The 22,866-nt window shown below is 39.6% G+C and overlaps 2 protein-coding genes across 4 annotated transcripts in view; one reads left to right on the forward strand and one right to left on the reverse strand.

Moving 5' to 3' along the window:
• Positions 1-5,671, forward strand: part of LOC127001632 (catalase-like) — a 26,255-nt gene extending 20,584 nt beyond the window's left edge. For both annotated transcript variants that reach the window (XM_050866520.1, XM_050866519.1), the window contains 5 exons: positions 832-949; positions 1,034-1,171; positions 3,353-3,562; positions 3,880-4,035; positions 4,196-5,671. In XM_050866520.1, coding sequence (XP_050722477.1) covers positions 832-949; positions 1,034-1,171; positions 3,353-3,562; positions 3,880-4,035; positions 4,196-4,408 — 835 coding nt within the window. In that variant the 3' untranslated portion in view covers positions 4,409-5,671. The remainder of the gene's footprint in view (positions 1-831; positions 950-1,033; positions 1,172-3,352; positions 3,563-3,879; positions 4,036-4,195) is intronic.
• Positions 5,099-22,866, reverse strand: part of LOC127001631 (protein sel-1 homolog 1-like) — a 35,784-nt gene continuing 18,016 nt past the window's right edge. For both annotated transcript variants that reach the window (XM_050866517.1, XM_050866518.1), the window contains exons 8-13: positions 21,607-21,835; positions 16,714-16,862; positions 15,281-15,523; positions 14,014-14,187; positions 12,824-12,946; positions 5,099-11,719 (exon numbers count right to left, since the gene is read on the reverse strand). In XM_050866517.1, coding sequence (XP_050722474.1) covers positions 11,594-11,719; positions 12,824-12,946; positions 14,014-14,187; positions 15,281-15,523; positions 16,714-16,862; positions 21,607-21,835 — 1,044 coding nt within the window. In that variant the 3' untranslated portion in view covers positions 5,099-11,593. The remainder of the gene's footprint in view (positions 11,720-12,823; positions 12,947-14,013; positions 14,188-15,280; positions 15,524-16,713; positions 16,863-21,606; positions 21,836-22,866) is intronic.

Consider the following 22,866-nt stretch of genomic DNA (forward strand, 5'->3'; position numbering starts at 1 on the left):
ACCTCCAACACACATCCACTCCACTTTTTCCTAATCCCTTCCTGCTTTCTGAAAATCAAAATAGACTATGTCTAGTGAATTGGTTAAATCATAAGCTTAGGAGATCATTATAAGAGATCAATAGGTTTGACAAACAGGATCTCTTATTATGCAAGGCATGTTGTGAATCCTTAATTAATGTGTGACTCAAGGTAATGCACAATTTTGTCTCTAATTATGCTCAAGTATTCTACCTATAACTGAAGTTAGACTTATGGGCCAGTAGTTACTTAAACTATAACTTAATGATCAAGAATAATCAAGGATTCAGATTCTTTATCAACTTCATATGATTGCTACTAGGAGGTTTATAAACTCAATTGTATACTGCATTCAATACATAGTTATTTCATTGAAACCTTTCTTGATGACTGAGTAAATAGTAACTGTCCTATAATCAAATATACATACATCTCTGTTATAATACAGACTGAATGATACTGTTTATAAACATATTATACAGAAAATCTAAATAAACTTGTTTGTTTGATAACTTTTGTGCAATTTTCATTGAACATGATTTAAGAACCAAGTATAGTAAGTTTATTTGTCTGCATAAATTTTGGGGCCTTGCAAGGTTAGTCCTCAGTTAGGTAAATGCAGGGCAACCTAACTCTTGGACAGGGTAACTTGTGTTCCTCTGAGGAGGATACAAAGGGCACCATGTACAGGCAAGAATTAACTGATAGGGAAGATTAAGATTTTAAAGAGGCAAAAAAAATATATATTACTGTAAGGTATACAGTATTTTATGAAGACTTATTTTTCTTTTCATATATATTTTTCTTCCAGAAACCTTTCTCCAGAAAGAGCAGATGATTTGGCAGGTTCTGACCCTGACTATGCCATCCGTGACCTGTATGATGCAATCAGTGAAGGCAACTACCCATCCTACACCATGTACATCCAGGTACAGCCATTTGCAGAGTATTGTCTTAGATTTAAACTTCCAGGATATACTGGACCTTTGCTAAACTTTACTTTGCTTCCTCAGGTGATGACCTTTGAGCAAGCTGAGAAATGGGAGTTCAACCCATTTGACTTGACAAAGGTGTGGCCCCACTCTGAGTACCCATTGATCCCCGTGGGCAAGATAACACTTGACCGCAACCCACAAAATTACTTTGCCGAGGTGAGTACTCGCCCTTGTGAATATTTGTACGTGTCAATATCCGTAACTGTTTCACTGTTGTCTTCATTCTTGATACAATTTAATGCTTGCAGATCAAAATTTTAGTTTTTCATGGGCTTGGATTCTTCGTTTGTGATTAAATTTTCATAATGTGCATCAGTCATCAGCTATTTTCTACTCCTCAATATTTATACTTTCATTCTTTATTTTTTATATATTATACTTAAGAGCCTTTAACCTCTTTACTCCGGCGATGCCGACATCAGTGTCCGACGGCGTCACCATTAGTCCTCTTCTAAACCTCTTAACCCTTTCAATACGATGACACCTACGTAGGCGTCATGAAGCCCCAGTAGCATATATGATGACGCCTACGTGGGCGTCATATTTCTATACTGTTTCTTCTTCTATTGAGTTGTCCCGTACTTTGTGTTGGTTACTAAGTAAAGACGCCATATGCTGTCCTTGAAATCCTATTGCTCCTCCCACCATCCTTGTTCCCACCAATCACAAAAAATGAGCTACAGTATGCACCGCCTTCTTCCCACCTTGTCTAAAATTAGGAAGTCTCATTGTCTCTCTCTCTCTCTCTCTCTCTCTCTCTCTCTCTCTCTCTCTCTCAGACACCGAGGCGCCGACACCATCACGTCTCGCCCACCTCTCTCTCTCTCTCTCTCTCTCTCTCTCCCAGACACCAAGGTGCCAACACCACCACTCCTTGCCTATCTCTCTCTCTCTCTCTCTCTCTCTCTCTCTCTCACACACACACACACACACGTACACACATACATTGTCTGTGATGACAAAGGAGTATCTGGCAGCTCTCTGACTGATGATAACAGAGTTGTATTTGCTGATAATTTCTCGACATTCTTCCTCCTCTACACAATCATCTGCTTTCTCTATTTCATTCCCCCTTGCCCCTTTCTCCCCTTTCTTTATTTCGCTTTTTTTTTTTTTTTTTTTTTTTCCGCGTTGACGCAATTTATATTATGCATAGCAGGTATATGTTGACTCGTCGTGTATGCTGCTTTGCAAATACGGGATACATGTTGACTGAAAATTAGCAGCATAATATACGGAGGCGACAAGCAGATACATGCCGGCTCAGGTTTCCCGCGCGCGGCCGAGCACGGCGTATATCAGCCAGGCGGGCTTTTTGAACATCCGGCGCGAAGGGGTTAATCCTCTTCCATTTCCTCTTCTAAACCTCTTAAGAGGAAATAGAAGAGGAATTTAGAGGAGGATTGAGAGGTTTAAAGAGGATTAATCCTCTTCCATTTCCTCTTGACCCTTTCCATACTGTGACGCTGACGTCTGTGTCACGGATGGAGAGGGTTAAGCACTTTTCATTGAAAACAGTTCTCATTGCTTTGCATTTTGGCATTATTGTAACCAGTGGTGTCTTCTAAGTGACCTGACTGCTGTGCCATGTAGTGATTAGTACACCTAGCTATGGGTCTGCAGGCCTGGGTTCAAATCCCAGGCTGGGCAGTCAGTGTGTAGCCCACACACCTATTTATTCTAGAGCTGGTATCCCAGATGTCTCACTTGCCATGTCCTGTGGTAATGGGTTCTCAACCACCACAGACTCAAGGGCCAGTGGGAGAGAGATGAGTACCAAGGACACACACAGCTACTGCATATGCCCTCAACTTTACCTTTAATACTATAGCAATAATTTTCCATTCTCATACTTATGTATTCTAAAGAATCCATCCATTTAATAATGGTACCAGAGCTGAACGGCATAATCCATGCAAGGTGAATGTTGCTTGAAGTTACCTTGAGCATTTCAGGTGTTCAAGCTTGTTGGTGCTAGTTTTAATTATTATTGCAATGGCAGTAGGCTAGATGCTTGAACATACTGGCAAACTTAATTCCCTACTGCAGATACTTAGGTATTTTCCAACAGTATACTGTGCACTTATCAATGTTGAATTGCATGTAACATGTATTGAACGCACTAAATAGTATGATAAATTTTATACTTTATAAATGTGACTGTTCTCTTGATCATCAAATACTAGTCAACTGATAACTGTATTTTTGACATTTTCAAACACTTCAAGGCTCTTTCCTTTGCTGTGAAAAAGTATACATATGTACAAATTGTTAAGTTACAGATGTTGTTAGATATATGCTTGAGTGAAAAGACTGATAGCTCATTTTCATCTTCAGGTGGAGCAGCTGGCCTTTTCCCCTGCCAACCTTGTGCCAGGGATCGAGCCGTCTCCAGACAAGATGCTTCAGGGTCGCCTCTTTTCATATAATGACACCCACCGTCACCGCTTGGGAGCCAACTACCACCAGATCCCTGTCAACTGCCCATATCGCGCTCGTACAAAGAACTATCAGAGGGATGGCCCAATGACAGTGAATGACAACCAGGTGAGTTGTGCTGGTGCTTCACGGCATTTTTTATGTGACCTGATTATTGCCTGTTCAAGGAGAGTGAAAATGTTTCTCTTATGATCCTGCTTATGTAATTCTCTGGAGACAAGTTGTTTTTTCCTCTTGTGCTATTTATCAACTTGTCTTCTAAAAACTATTCTTTTAAATGTTGGTTTCTGTTCCTTTATAAACTGCAAAGCTGCATATCTAGCTCATCAACCAATAATATTTTTGTATTATGTTTCATGTTTCAGTACATATCAGAAACTTTGTGGTGAATGAAGTATTAAATTAACAAATTTCTATTGTTGCAGACATGTGCACCAAATTACTACCCTAACAGCTTCTCAGGCCCATTGGACTGCAAGTCATATGAAGGTGAACCCAGATTTGCAGTTTCTGGTGATGTGACTCGTTACAATAGTATGGATGAAGACAACTTCACTCAAGTTTGCACCTTCTTCAAAAAAGTAAGTACTTTGCAAAAAATATGTTATCCAATCTAATTTTACCATAGCATTATCAATTTACAGTATGACTGATCTTTTTTATCAGCCATTAAAAGTGAGGGAAAATATTTTCTTGGTCTTATCGCATAAAAAAATTAACCTATTTGGCTCTGTCCTTAAGGTACTGAATGAGGAAGAGCGGCAGAGGTTGGTGAACAACATTGCTGGCCATCTTATAAATGCTCAGGAGTTCCTGCAAGACAGGGCCATCAATAACTTCACTCATGTTTGTCCCGAGTATGGTGCTGCAGTCAGGAATGCACTGAACCGCATCAAGGCTTCCCAGACATCTTCAAATGTCCATGCAGTGACAGCATCAAATGCAAAGCTGTGAGCAGGGCTGACCAGTTCAAGTAATCCATTACATGCACAAGACAAGCAGTGGTTTGTTTACACTTTTCATCTTTCAAGACATTCATGAGTATATAGAATTTTTCTTGAGTGAGCATTTAATGTGTTTATAGATAGTTCATCTATATGTTTATATACAGTGGGTTGGAAACAGTACAGTAGGATCCCAAAGAGTGTGAAATCATAGTGTGATTCACAATCAGTGCATGTTACAAAATATTCAACCAAGCTGCAGACCAAAAGAAAACTCCACAAAGTTATAAAGGGAGGAACCAAATACAAAGTAACACAAAGGAAGAACAAACAACAGCAGACCTGATGGTCCTTACGAGGCTGTTTGTGACAAGCTACACAAACTATCTAATCAAAGGTGGAAGATGAAGAACAGCAAAGGCTAAGGCTCCTCCCCACCCCTCCAGCCAAAGCTGGCAGGAAAGGAAAAAGAACCATGCAGCATGGAAATTATGTAGGAAAGAGGAACTACCATTACTGCTACCACTAGCTTATGCCTATGTAGTTTGACCCTTAGCATTAGTGATAATTTCTATAGAGACATTCTTGTGCTATTGAGGACCCTACTGTACAGTAATGTAATCAATCTTACTAGTTTTCATTATTTTAGTTACTTAATTTTCATGGAATAATTATGTAATTTCTTCAGCCTGTTTATTCACACACACTTTATAGCTCCATATCTATATGATCATATGCATTAAACCACTAGATGCTATATGCATAGGTTTACTTTGAAAGGCTAGATGCAATTATTAAGAAATAATTGCCAAAGTACAGTTCCATCTACAATTAAATTTCCAAGCTTGTAGTTCATTAAATTTTTTTTTTTTTTTTTTTTTTTTTTTCCCAAAATTATGCTTTATTTCTCACTAGTTTTTGATCCTTTGAATCTGGTCACTGTATAATATACTGCTTTGATATGGTAAACTATAAGAAAGGTCTTAGTATGGTGGTAAGTCACTTCCTTTTACTAGGATTCTGTTTGTAATCTAATATGAAAAATGATTGTACCCAACTGCCTGTCCTGTTGAAGCAGAGGGTGATGTAAATGCTATAGCTTTTAATTTGACTCCTGAAAATAATTACAAAACTGTAATACCTTAACAGTTTTTTTTGTGATGGTTTAAGACTTAAGGTAAGGAAGGCATAAGCTAGACCAAAGTGTTAAATTCCTATTGAATGCACAGTTTATGTAACCACATTGTGAAATATATGTTTTATGGTACATAACTCTTCAGCACTTGATTATCCATTTACTGAGCAAACTCCGTCCATCCTGTGGTTGCATGCACATTACACCACTGAGTACCTACAGGATTTTTTCACTTATTGCAGTTCTCTAATGTGCTCGGCAATTGATATAGCTGCACATGGCCTCAGTGTTCATCTGTCCTATTGGCCCTTGGGCCTATGGTGTGGGAACCCTTTACTCGACGCCAGATAAGTTAACCTACCCCAGGTTTCCCCTAGTACCCATATATCGACCAGTGGGGAAGGGAGGATGAACAGTAAATTATATAATTATAGCAATAGTGTTTCTCAATGTATCAATAGTTATCCATCATTAGTATTATTGCTTCACATAATTTCTGTAACCAGCAATAGGTCAAATACAAACATTAATTGAACACCGACCAAAATACTGTGCACCCATCCCCCCCATATTCGCAGGTTCACTACTTGCAGATTCACACATCTGTGGATTTCCCCCATGATGCACAAATGTGGCCCCAAAAGAATCTTCCCTATGCCACAGCAAACATTCACAGACCACCTGCAAATGATTCAGAAGTTCCAAAGGAAAGGACGATGTATACATGTATGAAGCAGCATAAAATATAAGAAGCATTATTCATCAGCTAACGTACTGTAATTCACATAAACTTCTTGCAAATATGAAATCATCAAAATTTCACTTAACTTTTGGGTTTGCGGTTGCACCACAAAGTCTGCTATTTTCATTTTTTACTTCAGGTGGTTAAATATATCATACCATGTGAAATATTTACTAATAAATGCTTCTTTCTCTAAAAAATTAGGTAATAAAAATATAAAATGAATATAAACACTGGATCATAACTGCAAGCAGAAGTTCATCTGATAAATATAAACAAACCCATTTCGGTGGTAGGGATGGGCAGGCACCAGATCTAGTACTAACAATACCGGCTATAGGCCAGTACGAGTAATAGTACCAGACCAGTACCAGTAGTGCAGGGTACCGCCAGTGCAGTATTCTTGATACAAATAATCATACACACATGTAGGAGTGTATGATGACTGCCAGTACCCACCGGTACTGAGCAGTCTGATACCATTTCCATGTCATATAGTCAGTTCACCCAACCCTGAGGTGTGTATCATCATGTGCTGGCAACCTGCTGTCACACACTGTGCTGGATTTCATGGCTACTGTATAATAGCCTTCACATAGGAAACCGTAATCTTTATCAATAATATGCAGGCAACAATAACGGATACTGACAATTATAGTTGAATTTGAGTTAAAAATTAGAAGTACTGTCGCAATTTAACACCTGTTTTGGTAATTTACTAGATCACTGATTATAATTATTAAAATTATTAAACAGCAGAGGCGCTGTTCGCCACCAAGAAAATTAGCAGGTTTTATATTAACAAAACAGCTGTTTATAACAATACTAATAATTTTCAACTCAAATTTGACTATAATTGACACTACTTGTTATTGCTGGTTGCATATTACTGAAACTGATGATTACTTCCTATGTGTAGGCTATCTTATATTATCCACGCAATCAAACACACCATGAGACGGCAGGTTGTCAGAACACTATAACAGATACCTCAGACTTGGAGGAACTGCCTATAGTACCATTACTGGTACCAATACCTGCCCAGCCCTGCCACCAATGATGGTTTGTCTATGTTTATCAGCTTAACAGCTGCCTGCAGTTATAGTCCAGTGTTTATGACCATTTCAAATTTTATCACCAAATTTTTACAGAAAAAGCCTACTTTACTAAATAATTTGCATGGCATGATATGAAGTCACCAAAAGCTTAACATACCTTTATAGCGTAGTGCATAGCAATGGTGGGTCTTACCAGGAAGTCACTCGAGCCAACATGAGCATATGGCGTTCTCGATACCTATGCGGCCAGACAAGAGTCGCTTGTCCTCCTGTCATATTGTATGGCTGTATGATATACAATGAATAGTGACTTGGCGAGCCATGTCAATACCTTTGGTATCAAGTGCCTTCACAGGCCCATGGGGTATCACTGGAATGACTTTGCATCACACCAGTGGCTTCATGAAACTGAATCAAGGCCGACGACCAGCTTAGTCCATGAATGCCAACTCCAACTATATGGGCACGTGGCTCGCTTCCTGGATGTCACTCTTGTTCATGTGGTTCTGTACGAGACAACCCTGCAAGGAGTAAGTTGATCGATCCCGGGCTGGAAGGATAGGGTAGCTGCGTGGGACTTGCATGGGGTGATCATTAGGGGTGTAGGCAGCGAGGGAGTTATGTGCCCTCTGGCATATGCTCCTCATTAGTAAGTAGTAAGAGCTGGAAAGCTCCAATCTTTGAATTTTTCATATTGTCCAATATTGTTGTTTTTAGGGCTGATATGTAAGGTTTATGTTGTTATTTTAGCCTTCCACGATAGTTATATAAGACGTACATGAGACCTACATGGTTTTATTTCTGACTGTTATAATTGCTTTCCCTCCAGATCCCATTATCTGGCTGATGCCAAACTCAAATTTTTTTTTGTAATAGTGTGAAGTCTGATGTTTTTTTCCATGATGCATCATATGCAGGTTTAAGGTGAACAGACCTAAATATTTGTTCTAGTATAATTACATTAAAAATAATGAAACAGGATAATAACTTTTTTACTGTCACAAATAATAAATGAACTTTTTACATTTATAGTACTTCTTTTTAAGTACTTATGCATTCAAAATATTCTTCATCTGGAATAACACGAGGTGCATCATCTACTCCATGTTGCCAATAGTAAACTTACAGAAGTTATTATTTCTTAACTAATCAGTATCTCACAAAATTCAAATTAATGCAACTTTGCAGACTAGCAGGGGGGAGGGGAGGGGAGGTACGATCACTGCTAAACTGGGAGAGCATTCCACAGTTTCAGCACCAGCTCTCCTCTATTGCTTTCAATTCCTTTCTTGCCCACTCAGAAAATCACATGGTGAATGTATATACAATGTTATGGGATGAAGCAGAGTAATGAATACAGTGTATCAAGTAGGTTGTCTTGCTCTCTAATCTCTCATTGGAGGTGGAAGGGGATGGTGGCAACTAGGTATCAGCAGCACCTCACATATCTAAAGTTACAGAATTGAATGCGGAGAAACATACTTAAAATTGAGTATTGAACTAGAACTAGAAAAAATAACTGATCAAGTCAGCTGAATTTGTATCACAATTCAAAGAGTAATTTTCATGTTTATTACTGGAAAATAATAAAAGTTCAGTGAAGCTGTGTTGATGTACAGCAATTATTCAATACCCAAACTAGAAAGGACACTTATGATTAAGATACTTGACCAAAATGTTTAACAGCATAGCCAGGTAACTAAATATTATTAACCCTTGAGGAAATAATACACATATATTTAGGAACCAACCACACACTCAAACCCAATACAGGCAATCCCTGTTATTCAGCACGGGTGTATTTCATAGAAAATGGTTGAACAACAAAACCATGAAATAATGAACCTGTTATTGCCATAGAGTAATATAGAAATAGGGGGGGTTAGATTCCTGGTCACCCTCTCTATCCTACAAAAATTCAATAAAAAAAGGAAAAATACCTTTGTTGAATACCTCTAGGAGGTTCCTGGCAGCTGCTTCATCATGGCTCCCTGCTTCACTTGGAGTACATTTCTTTGTACACTTTGTTGGATAGTTTGGCTGATGCCATCATCTTGGCATAGCTTGTAACAGAAGATGGCTGCATGAGCCTCATGGGCCAAGGAGATGGAGCGAGACACATTCACATGAGTCACTGTTAGTCCTACACCCAGGACAGTGTGGAGTTTTTCACTAAGTGAACCATGGCTGGGAAGCTGAAGCTAATGAGAGTCTATAGTCTGTACAACTAGATAAGCAAAATAACAAAGCATAAGAATAACAAAAGAGGATAAACACTATAGCTTAGAAATATGAAATGATCATTTTTCATAAGAAAATCATTCAATGTACACTAATAAATGGGGAGGCGTTGGCTAAGTGGTCAACATGTGGGTGCCGTGTTTTGAAGAGCTAGGTTCAAGTTCTGCTCACCACTTCAAGCTGACAACTTTCAGTCATTGCTGAGTGGCCTAGGACTACCCACATACTGGCCTGAAGACCCTGACTCTAGATAAACTCTCTAAAGGGGATAACAAGGGGCAACATGAGCCAAGCAAGATGGCACCACTATAAAACACATGTCTGCATCATTACGGGCTGGGACCGACCAGCATGACTTATCAAGAAAGGCTACTGATGCTATAGGCTAAATGTAAAAAAAGAGCCCTACACCTCCCTTCACCTTGGAATATGAGGTGAACAAATCTGTGTGGTAGTGGCAAGTTCTTGGCAAACTTTCTACTGAGTACTACAAGTGTTCTTGAGCATGTAACCCAATATTAAGGAAAGTATCAACAAAATTTAAGTTCATTCAGAATGTAGAAATTAATTGTGAGGATTATGTACCAAGTGAATAGATTGCCTGGGGAGAAGTCAGCTAGCTGTAGGTGAGAGTATGAGGCTTTCTCACACTGTCTCCCCTTGAGTCCAGGACTGGTCACAGTATCAATGCCACCACCACCAAAAGGAAAGTTGGAAAGTTTCATTTAATCGGCGCAACATCTGTGGTCATATGCCGGAGAGACAGAAGGGGAAGGAAATATAGGAGAAGGGAACAGATCCCAAGAGACAGGACACAACCCCTGATTAATACCTGGTACCCATTCACTGCTGGGTGGACAGGGGCGTAGGGTATCGGAAAAGCCGTCCAAATTTTTCCACTCCACCCGGGAGTCGAACCCGGGCTCTCTCGGTTGTGAGCCGAGTGTGCTAACCACTGCACCACGAAGCCACCCCACCACCACCAAAATGGTAAGGTTTTATCAAAGATATGTTATCATCTGTCACCGTTGTATGATGATGGTGGCTGGGAGCATGAACATGTGAATAAAGATAAAGGGGAGAGGAGACAGCCCAGCTGATAAGACCATGATTTGAAAACAAATATTGAAATGGCAAGGAAATAATAAAAATGGGAATGTAAATACAAATGTCAAGAGAACAATGTTGAATAACAATACTTGAATAATAGGGATTGCCTGTATTATATAAACATTAGGTGTGTGTGCATATATATATATATATATATATATATATATATATATATATATATATATATATATATATATATATATATATATATATATATATATATATATATATATATAGTTTCTCACACACACACACACACACACTATGTATGCACACACATGCACACAGGCATTCCCCACACCCCACCCAAACACAAACACACACACAGACACACACACACACACAGACACACACACACACACACACACACAGTATGTACAGAAATTTTCTCAAATGATTCTATACATCTGTGGTGGCAACAAAATGCCTACAGGAAATAAATATGAAATGCAAAGACAGCAAGACCTACAAGGCTAGTTTCTGGTTATGAATTTTTATAACAACTTTACAAATCTTTATAAATTGAAGCACCTTGAAGTGAAAGTGATATATGCTAAATAAACTTCTGTAAAATGAAGTTTCCAAAGTCATACCTTTTCTGTCGAAAGTTTAAAATGTGGGTATTGCAGATGTGAACATGAGCATGTAAATTAAGTAATGGTGTAACTTAATATTTGCTTTCAATGACATGTATCAACAAAGCTTATTACACATATATACTAAATTCATGTGCTTCAGAGGAACAGTGAACACCACAACCACCATCACATAGGCTCACTAACTGCTTGTGAAAATAAAAATGATCTGGAGATATAAGAACAAACACTTGAGGAAATATGAAAATACAAAATAGACTAATCCTTTTGAGTGTACAGCCCGACTGAATTTTCTATTTACTAAGGCGGTACTTCAAACAGCTAAGCGAGGTGGAGGTCGACGGAAAAGGATGAGAATGCCAATCAGAATAGAAAGGATGGCCATCAGGTAGATGTCCCAGTCTGGCCCTAGCAGCTCCTCGAGGTGCAACCACTGAAACTTTAAACAAATAAAAATATGATAAGTTTTAACTGCTCACTCAGGTATTCAATAATTAGAGCTTTCTTTTTCATATCCAAGTTGAAACATGAGAATATTGAATGTCTGAATATTTCGCTCTTTCTTGCAATCATCATCATAGGTTGTAAATAATGAATACTTTACCTACAGTAAAATATATATTGCAGTGAACATTACCTAATAGTAGATAATTACAATTGCATAACATCATGTTTTTTCTTTAGTATTTCAAAATTCAATAAAAGCCCAATCCTAGAGTAGGTTTAGTTGAAACATTTACAACCGATTCTTAAGTATTCCGAAATGCAGGAGGACTGTTTTCTTCATGCCTGGTTTATAGTCTCAGCACTGCACATTCCACATCCTGCTGTTGCAGTGTACAGACCACAGCAAAATGAGGATATATAAATAAGTATTACCTGGTTTTATTTACCTATTTGTAGTATACAGGAGATGAACTAACCCCTTCAACAAGGGGATGCGTATACTGCGTCCTTGCGTGCCCTGTATCATATCCGAGGACGCGCATACTGCGTCCTGGCGCACTTTAGCCAATATACGAGATATTTTATCTTTATATTTATCATTACATCTCAAAATTATCAATTAATTTATGTTTCTTTATGTGCACCATTTAATTCTGCATGTTTTCATATATAATACATGATGGTTATGTTGAGTTTATGGCTGAAAACTTGTTATATTCAATAGTGACATTTGAAATTTGGCGCGCGTGGCAATCTTGGATACGGCGCAGGGCATTGTTTTCGCCCGGCCATAGTGAAGGGGTTAAGCTCGTACCACCCTGTCTCCTTATCTGTTTTTATCCAAATATGCTTTGAGCTTTGATGTTTTGCGCTCTAATTATCCCAACATCCAGGCTATTTCACGTATCAATGATTATATTAGGGAAGCCAATTTTGTTACATCCTTTCTGCATCTTGTTTTCTTCAATTTACATTCATGTCCCTTTGTCTAACTATCCCTTACCAGCAAACAGCCCCAGACCCTTCATTAGTTTGAATACCTTAATAAAGTCACTTCCCTTCTTTCTCATAGTAAATATATCACACAGAAACTTACATCTTCCAGGTACTTTAAGGAGAAAAGAAGAGCCAGCTTAGCCAAGGCCAGAGCAACTGGGATCTGGGCATCGACATTTGCCTCCGCTGCCATGTCATAGAAACGCTTGGCCAAGTGCATGTCCTGAGGAGGGAATGGAAGGAAAATTTGAATATTTTACTGAATCAGACTAATACAGTTGACCTCCACTATTTGCAGCTTCGTCATATGTGGGTTTGCATAAAGGTGACTCATTTTATGCATGTTTAAAACATGGGAATTTGGTTTAACGCGATGTTAAAAAGCCAGTATATATTTTGTTACATAATTTCTTTAGATTAGTGCAATGTGATCCAAATCTAAATTTGATAAAGATTTTTTTTTAAAGTGCCAATATCTTGTTTCCTACTTAACCAACTACTCATCTGTTGTCATATATGTATTCTATTAACCTTCAAACCTCCTGGAAATTAACAGGAAAGAATGTAAAGATCAAAACAACTGTGAAATTAGCCATGAAGTACGTGTGGGAATCTGTGCGTCTGTAGGCAGTGTCAAACCATAGTAGGTAGGAATAAAAGTGAGTATGTAGGAATAAAACTCGGTAGGTAGGAATAAAAGTTGGTAGGTAAAGGTAAAGTTGGGGGCATACGCTGTAGCAGCGTGTGGCCTCGGTGCTCATCTCCGTAACATTGGCCCTTGAGCCTGTGGTGGGAGCCCATTACCCCGGGACACAGGGCCAGTGTGACATCCGGGTTACCACAGTTTACCTTCCCCAGGTTTCCCCAGGTACCCATTTATCGACCAGCCCGAGAGGGAGGATGAACAGCTGGGTGAGCTGCACGCCGACTGCCCAGGCCGGGATTCGAACCCGGGCCCGCGGAGTAGAAGCCAGGCACGCTGACCACTAGAGCATGGAGGCGTATAAAAGTTGGTAGGTAGAAAGAAAAGTGGGTTTGAAGGAAGGAAAGTGGATAAGCCAGAAGAAATGTGGGTAAGTAGGAAGGCAAGTGGGTAAGTACGAAGAAAAGTAGACATAATAGACAGTAGGTAGGAAAAGTCATGGCTTTTGGAACCAATTAATGATGGAGAGCAGGAAATGACTGTACTCATGAATCTACTTTGTTCACAAGGGGTTAAGTAAATAACCCCCAAGAATAGCATGTGTCAACTGTATTTCAAATTAAGATAACACTACAACTCTTCTTTACCTGCTTAAGCCCCAGACCCTGCTCATGCATGTAGCCTAAGTTGAACATGGCCTGAGCATTGTGTTGCTGCTCTGAGGCGAGTCGGTAGTGGGCTGCAGCTGTCTCATAATCCACAGATGTACCATACCCATAGTAATGGTAGTCTCCCAACTTAACTCGTGCCACAGCATAACCCTGCCAGATATATTTGATGATATAAGATTATCAGCATCATTATCATTCTAATATTGGTAAAAATCATCTGTTACCCATTTTTTTCATTTCGGCCAGGGAGATAAAATCACATTAGCATGAATGAGTATAAAACAATAAAAGATAATGAACAGATTGCAATGAGGAATGGACATAACTTGTCCAGATTCCTACAAAGACTGAGTTCAAACATTTACACTTAATGATGTTCCAGTTAATTAGGATTTGAGGCAAACAGTGGCTGAAAGAGTATACTTTCTTGGTTTATTCATCCTGTTTTATGAATTTCATCCCAGCCCATCAGGAGTCAGCTCTCTTGATTTCCTCATCTCTATCTACTATTATTAAGAGATCTACATCATGTCTAACCACCATCTTCCCAATTATTTATTACCATCCTTCACCACTGCACTGCACTCTTTTCACCACTATTTTACCCCTTCATCAATATGCCTCATCTTAGTACATCTCTCTAATTGCTCTTCATATGAATTACATACTCAACACTTTTACACTTGTTACTCTGTAAACCCTTCACACTCCACATATCATGTTCCTTATCACTCTCATGCAAATAATGAGATGAGGCCAACCACACATTTTCATTTAGACACCACAAGTATAATGGAATCTACTCCCATTTAATGTATTAGAAACATAGACAACTGGAGATTGATACTGCACTCAACATCTGGCAAAAATTCTAATGACATGCACATAAGTTGCCCAGCCTTTGAGCCCAGCACACTTGTGACGTACAAATGTTATCTGGCCAAAAGTGGTTAATTTCACGGCTTTAAATTCAAACAGTACACCAACCTCAAAGCTCCTATCAGTAACAAAAATAAAGCCAAGAATTTAAAAGTAAAATGGCACACACAGAGAAACATTTAACAATCCTATATGTCAATGGTTGCAAGAGAATGCCGCCCCTCTCATCCCTAATCAAGCATCATCATCTTTATCTGCTTCAACTTCCATTCATACTTATTTGCTTTATCTTGTTCCCCTAGGTTTTCTATCTTAAACTGTTAACTTATAGGATTTGTCATGACTAGTTTTAAGAATAACTTGCCTGTGATGCAGCGCGGCCCCAGTACATAAGAGCACGAGAAAACCCCTCACCGCCCTGCCTAAAGAGTTGGGTCTCATGTCTATCAAGGATGAAAGCAGCATTGCTCTGTGCAACCTCGTAACCCAGCTCGGCAAGGAGCATATAAGTAATGAGGGCCTGTGAGTGGCGGCCTGCCCGGTATGCAGAATGAGCTTCCATCAGTCGCTCTCCCCATCGACCACGCTCAGCTACATTTTTGAAGAGCTGAAAAAAAAGTGAAGAAATTTCAGAAAAGATATAAAGGTCACTGTGACTATACTATTTTACCAGCATTTACAGTAGTTTTTCACAATATTATTTTCCCACTTGGGCTGACTCTTGTCAAAACTGTATTTTGTCCTGAAAAAACAAAACATCAAAACACCTACATGCATTTCACTTTCTCTATTCCTAATTAATTTTAAGTATTTTTAATACCTAGATTTAACTTTCTTTAACCAAGCTTATCTAGTCAGAAAGGTAGTTTAAAAAATGCATCACCAATCACCACCCAAGAATATTTCTCCCGAGATTTGAGGTACTGGAGGACTCAAAGTTCCTTCTGCCCATTCAGAAATTATAATAATGTAAGAGGTTGTGCATTCTGTAGCATCAAGCCTTGAGTCCAGTAATTCCTGTTGGGAAGGTCTTCTATTAAAAGAAGTTGGGTAATGCAGAGTAGAGTCATTGGTATAGGAGTGGATAGAGCAGTTTGTTTTGAAAAGAAGAATGGGAGATAGAAGAACCCTGCAGAATATCACTGTTTAGAGGTTTAGGGGTAGAACAGTGACTGTCTGCAATGGATCAGCCTGAAAGGAGACTGGAGATAAAGGTGTAGAGAGAAGGGTAGAATTCGTAGAAGGGTAGTCTGGAAATCAAAGATTCATGTCAGATTGTCAAAATATGCAGGCCTTTGCTTATCTAAATTGGCCTGACTAAAATAAGATTAAAAATGAGCACTAAAGCCATGCCTGCAGCTAGCATATGCCACCAGCTTTTTCTTTATCTTTCAGGGTGAAAAATTCCAAAAATCCTTCCACAAACCCACCACACAAGATTCAGTATCACTTTCATCTTTAGGCCTCCCCTCTTATGCAATGCAGAGGAAACCAGTGCTTCACCTCCTCATCCCCTTCACTGATAAGCTATGGAACAATCTGCCTTTCATTGCTTTCTGACTACCTGCATCCTTAGTTCTTTTCTGAAAATATTAAAGCAACACAGCATTTACATTGATTTTATCCCTTTCTTCAGAATGTTTCTATTGTCTTCTCTTTAGGAGCATCATGTAAGTTCCTCTCTGTTTAAGCTTACATTCTTTTGATGTAAAAAAAAAAAAAATAAATAAATAAATAAAACTTGCATATCTATGTAAGGAATCTGTTGTCAAATACAGAAGGATGATAATGACTTACCTCAACACTGGTATGACATGAACGCACCATGCCAGTGCCTGATGCCTGCATTTGAGCTAAATTGTAGAATGCCAGCACATGGCCAGACTGGGAAGCCAAATTAAAGTACTTAATGGCCATCTTGTAGTCACGCCTTACACCCAGACCACCTGTAAGGTGAGTAGTTTTGTGGAACATTACTTACACTACTTTAATCCTTCAACAACAGTTATTGTTTTCATAGAACGTCCTTGAAGCAATGTAAAAAAGTTTCTAATATTTTTTTTCGTTTATACATACTTTAGGAAGTGTCAACTCACTGAACACTGATGTGAAATCCAAATTGCTATTTGTTGTGTTATAGTCATGCTAGAGGATGTGAAATACAGCTAGGGTGTGAACTGCCAGCATGAAATGGTACTCCAGGCAGCTTGGAAGTGGCCTCAGCCAAGGATACACTGCAGTCAACACAAGCCGGTGAAGGGGTAGTGTCAAACTGCCGCATACTTTACACCTCTTTCTTCCACTCATGACTGAATGTTAACCCGGTAGCTGCGGGGATCATGTTTCTCAAAGCCCCCTCTAAGCGAATTAACGAGAAAAAATCATCACTCACGCAAACCATTATATTATATGTATCAACATATTTGTGATCAGTTTACGTATCCTCTATTTTGGGGGGTTCATGTCAAGGCAAGAATTTGGCCCGTCGCTGGTACGCGGTAAAGCCACAAATTTGGCCCATCGCTGCTACTGGGTCAATAATATAAATAGCTCTTTACATTCTTTAAGTTCTTTACACATACTTCACTCACTTTTAGTCCTCCTTGGAGCTGGATGGGGAAGGTGGAAGGTTTCGGTTTTCATACAGTAGTAAAAAGGAATATCATTGAATCCAGCAAACTAATGTTTCCAGATTCAACTGGCAGTGGTGAAGAATGCAGTGAATGGTGAGGGGATGATGGGTCATGCCGTGGGGACTTGGAAGGTGAAGATGAACAGTAATGAGATGATGACTGTGACAGACCAGGGAGTGGGGATTCGGGATTGTGAGGCAAAGGCCCAGGCAATGGTGATGAAGGGGGATGATAAGGAGATATAGGCAGGATGGGTAAGTGGGAGAAATAAAGAAGGACATGGGGAAACAGGACTGGAACAGGAAGGGTCAGGTGAAGAGGTATGAAAAGTTTATGCAATATGATTGTGGGAAGGTAAGGAAGGGCAATTCAGTGAAGGTGAGGAAGGGTGTTGTGATGAAGAATTAGGGAAGGAAGAGTGTTGCAGTGAGGAATGAGGAGAATGAGACCACATGCTTCACTCCATACACACACCTGGCACGTACCCTTCATATCCGCACTTGTAACGGAAGCCCTTGGTGGGGTAATAGAGGGCAGTGCAAATGGTGAAGTGATATTATCACTCTCTACATAACTCTCACTATTGCTATCACTGCTCACAATGTATAACATGTGCTGTGTTCTGTACTCAGAATTATGTTCACTTTGTTTCATCCTTTCTTCCTAACTCTGTGATGTATTTTCCTTACACTCGACCCTCAAATTCACAAACTAATAAGGGGGGGAGGCTGTCCGGAAATCACAAAAGTCCAGGAATCAGTAATCTGTTTTGTTTTGTTTCAATACCCAGATTTGACCAGGCCTATGTCTCACAACGACCAGACTTCAACGAACCTCAACTATTTGCATTCTTGTATAAAAACAATCTTAATATTTGTAAATTGATTTCATAACTGCTACAAATACTGGTAACAAGTAGTGGTATAAACATAAAATATTATTCTCTAATTTAAACTCACTGTAAATAGTTATTTTTCATCCATTCAAGTTTTACAAATCATTTTATAGTTGTACAATCACTGCTTAATCCAATGACGCCAACAAATTCACCTATCTTGAATACCAGATGAGCTAGATAAAGAAATATCTTCTAAACCTGTGCTAGAGAATTGGGCAACAGAGGCACCATGCCTTGCCAGCCAACAGCCAATCAGCATGGAGCTAGTGAGGCTCAGCAATCCTAGTAAGTCCATCTAACAGCTCTGGGCAAAACAACTCAGCAGTGGGTGTGATGGTGTAGAAAACCTTGATTTCCAACAACACATTAACACGGTACACATCATGTGGCATATTGTGGATGGGGCCTGACACTACACCAGCCAAGTTGTCACAATTCTTTGGTGGTGACTAGCCAGTGACAAGGGCTCAATGTACAGATCACAAAATGTATGACATACTTATTAGCATGTTATCCACTGTTAAACCCATAAGCGTCGGGCTAGAGGACTATTGTCGTCCTCGCAGCGCACGGGCGGTGTTGACAGATTTTGGAAAATAGGTGTCTTTCATAAATGCCCCGTGTGGTAATTTCAAACGAAAACATAATAATTTATACTGTTTTTTCATCGTCAATCCTTCCTCTCCATGATGAAATAAATTTGAAGTGTCTAGGTTGCAGCACGGCAGAGATATGATGTTGGGAAGAGGTGCTATTTTTGGCCAAGCTGAGCACGTCAGATGGCGGGAATTCCCGCCACCCGACGCTTTCCGCCTGAGCGGGAATTCCCGTCACCCGACGCACACGGGTTAAGTGAGTATGGTATGTGCAATTTCAGCTGTTTGATATGTGAATCTCAGCATATCAGAAAGTTGGAAAAATACAGAGAATTGCTACTAAAATCATCCCAGAACTCTCGAATATGACGTATGAAGACAGATTGAAGGAGATGGACTTGACGACATTGGAACAAAGAAGGGAGAGAGGAGATCTGATCACACTGTATAAGTTGGGGTTAATCTAGCTAACAACTGCTTCTAATATACCGAAAAAATAGCATGGGTACTGCATAGGATACTTCTTTTGCTTCACATTTGTGAAGGTTTCAGTTACTGGCCGTACCAATTTACTGCATAAATGGCTTGATTATGTGGGGGTGCCTTGAAAATTTCTAAGTCCAGTGTTGTTGTTTGATATGATGGCTTCCTGGGTAGACTGAGCCTCTTAGCTGCCTTATACTACACCACAGAAACTAGTTCCTAAGTCAGTAATATCCAAAACGCGCATGAATCATAACGATTTGGGACCAAAAAACGGTCTTTTAAGAGTTTTACGTTATTTTTTTCTATATATTAAAGCAACTATATATTATTATTATTATATTTTCTATATATTAAAGACCTAATGCCGCAGCTATTTGTATTTTAAAATTTTAAAGGAATACATTCGTGGAATTTTATTACGCGAGGGTGTTTCAGTGGCGGCACCTAACGGCGGGTTCCTGAAGTCAGTTGTTTTCAAGCCACCATAATGGATGGAAGGCCCGACACTCTCACTCCCTCAAAATATCAGTCTACTTCACCTCTCGGTAAGTGTTAACTGAGTATTTAACCTCTTTATTGGTATGCATGTAGATTGACAAAAGGACCGATTACTATCCCAATACCGGGTCCAACAGTGACACAGGCGTGTCACGTGCGCTTTGTGATTCGCGGTCACATGAAGCTGTGACAAGCACGTGTCAGAAAACAAACGGATATTGTTCAACGCACGATACTTATAGTGGAGTTTGAGTAAAATGGAGGCCAGGGTCATACGTAGCAGTCGGTAGGTCACTCCCGGGTCAGTTAACAGCAGGAGCGTCAGTTCTGGATGACAGCTGTCACAAATCTGTTTTATTTTGTGGTAATACTTTCTAAGAAGTCTGCCTCCCCCTCCACCACTCCAGCCCCCCCTAACCTCCAAGACAAGCCTGGGGAACTGTGGGGAACCAGAGTTTGGGGGGGGAAGCCAAACTCACTGAAAAATGGGCTTCCAGAATTTCCCTAGAAAAATCCCTAAATTAAGGAAAATTCCCTACATGGTTAGGAGGGGGGTCGAGGGGGGCAAAGCCCCCTCGTTAGCAGGTCGTAAAGTTTGGTTGGAGTAGTTTAAATATGCTCCCCACCCAAAAAAAAAATAAATAAATAAATAAATAAATAAAATAAAAAAATTCCGGCGCATCATACATGTGGGGGGGTCCAGAGGGGGGCGCAGCCCCCTTTGGTTAGCAGGGGGGCGAGGGGGGCTGTTAGGTTATAAAGTTAGGACTTTCCTTACTTTTGCGACTAGGAAATTTTCTTTCATTTAGGGATTTTTCTAGGGAAATTTTGGAAGCCCATTTTTCAGTGATTTTGGCTTCCCCCCCAAACCCCGGTTCCCTACAGTTCCCCAGGCTTGTCTTGGGGGATAGGGGGGGGCTGGGGTGGCAGAGGGGGAGAAGTAGTTGTTCCCTAGTTTTACCTAAGTTGGTAAATAAGTTTGATGAGGTGGATAGAGATGATCTCTTCTCTACTGCAAGAATGCAGGGGCTGAGAGGACATGGAAAGAAACTTAATAAAGGAACTTGTCTGAGTGACTTGAAAAAGTATAGTTTTCCACATAGAAGTATTAACACCTGGCACAGCTTGCGGGAAGAAGTGGTGGAGGCAAGCAGTGTCCATCAAATGAAGGAAAGGCTGGATAAATGTAGATATATAGACGTGACTATTAGAGCTTAGCTCGGGCCCTGTAGACTACAAATAGGTAAATACAGTAGACATAGCATCAGCCTCAAAGCCACAGTTTCATGGATTTCTTTAAAAGACCTTACCAACATTGCTTCAACATAAGATGTCTGTTCACAATAGCAGTCTTATTCTGCATTATCTAAAGCATGTAACACTTTTATTTCAGATGGTCTATTGTTTTATAGCAAATTCTTCCACGTATGTGGCTATCAATATAGGTTATCAGATTTCTTCCTTTCCTGGACAATGTAACACATTTTTTATAACAATTTGAGGCCAAGAATATTAATGACTTAGAATTGCATAATTGAAGTAAAACTTCACAATATTGAGTCAAGTAGTAAATACTCACTAAAATACATGTTGCCAAGCTGGAGCTGGCCATCCACCCAGCCCTGCTCTGCTGCTAGGGTGAAGTATTTGAGAGCCAGTTTGTAGTCCTGAGGCACTCCTCTTCCATGTAAGTACAACAGCCCCAGTCCACTCTGACCCACAGCATTATTCTGTTCTGCTGCCCTCCTAAAATACTTGAGTGCTGTGTCGTTGCTCTGCTTCACCACAGAACTCCCCTCCAGATACATCTGAAGAAAGGGTGAAAAGTTACAACATAGGAAGAATTTTTATATTATCTACTTTGTACTTGTAGCCAAAACGGTGATTCTAGAACGAGTATCCTTTTTTTTTTTTTCATACGCCTCCGTGGTCTAGTGGTCAGCATGCCTGGCTTCTACTCTGTGGGCCCGGGTTTGAATCCCGGCCCGGGCAGCTAGCGTACAGCTCACCCAGTTGTTCATCCTTCCTTTCGGGCTGGTCGATAAATGGGTACCTGGGGAAACCTGGGGAGGGTAATCTGTGGTAACCCGGATGTCACACTGGCCCTGAGTCCTGGGGTAATGGGCTCCCTTCCATCACAGGCTCAAGGGCCAATGTTACGGAGATGAGTACCGAGGTCACACGCTGCTACAGCGTATGCCCGCAACTTTACCTTTACCTTTTATCCTTTTTCAGAAATGAAAATCAACTTCATGCCATTGAAGATGGTCAAATATAAGGCAAAAGGCACTCCAACAACAAAACAGAGGTAAAAATTAATATATCAAAAGCAAACACACCAGGAGAATTCTGATTCAACAACCTTAGCAAACATGAGGAAAAGATCATCTCCGATACACTAGCTAGAGGTGAAATACTTTGCTTCATTACAAAGTTTTTACTTTGTTCATGTAATTTTCTAGTGTAGGTATAAACAGGGAAATATAAATGAAAGCTTTAAAAGGCCTGTAACTCTTTCTTATCAAGGAAAAGTATGAACTACATGAAAAAAAAAACTATTTTGGATGTTACCTTTAAAAGTTTAAAGTAATGAAATGGACTGGAAAATATGGTTGGCATCTATAATTTGTTTATTTTCTAGTTTAATTTTATTCTAGCCATGAATATCTCATGATTAGGATCTACCAAAAAAATATATTAATGTAGAAATTTAAATTTCATATCAATATGAAAGACTGCCATGAGGGGATGTACACAAAGTCACACTCCAGCTGCCAGATATAAAGAATGGTTTGCAACAAAATGTCCACAAATTAACACATTGGTCATTCAATACCTT

This window comes from Eriocheir sinensis, chromosome 21, assembly GCF_024679095.1.
Source record: "Eriocheir sinensis breed Jianghai 21 chromosome 21, ASM2467909v1, whole genome shotgun sequence".
Lineage (NCBI taxonomy): Eukaryota > Metazoa > Arthropoda > Malacostraca > Decapoda > Varunidae > Eriocheir > Eriocheir sinensis.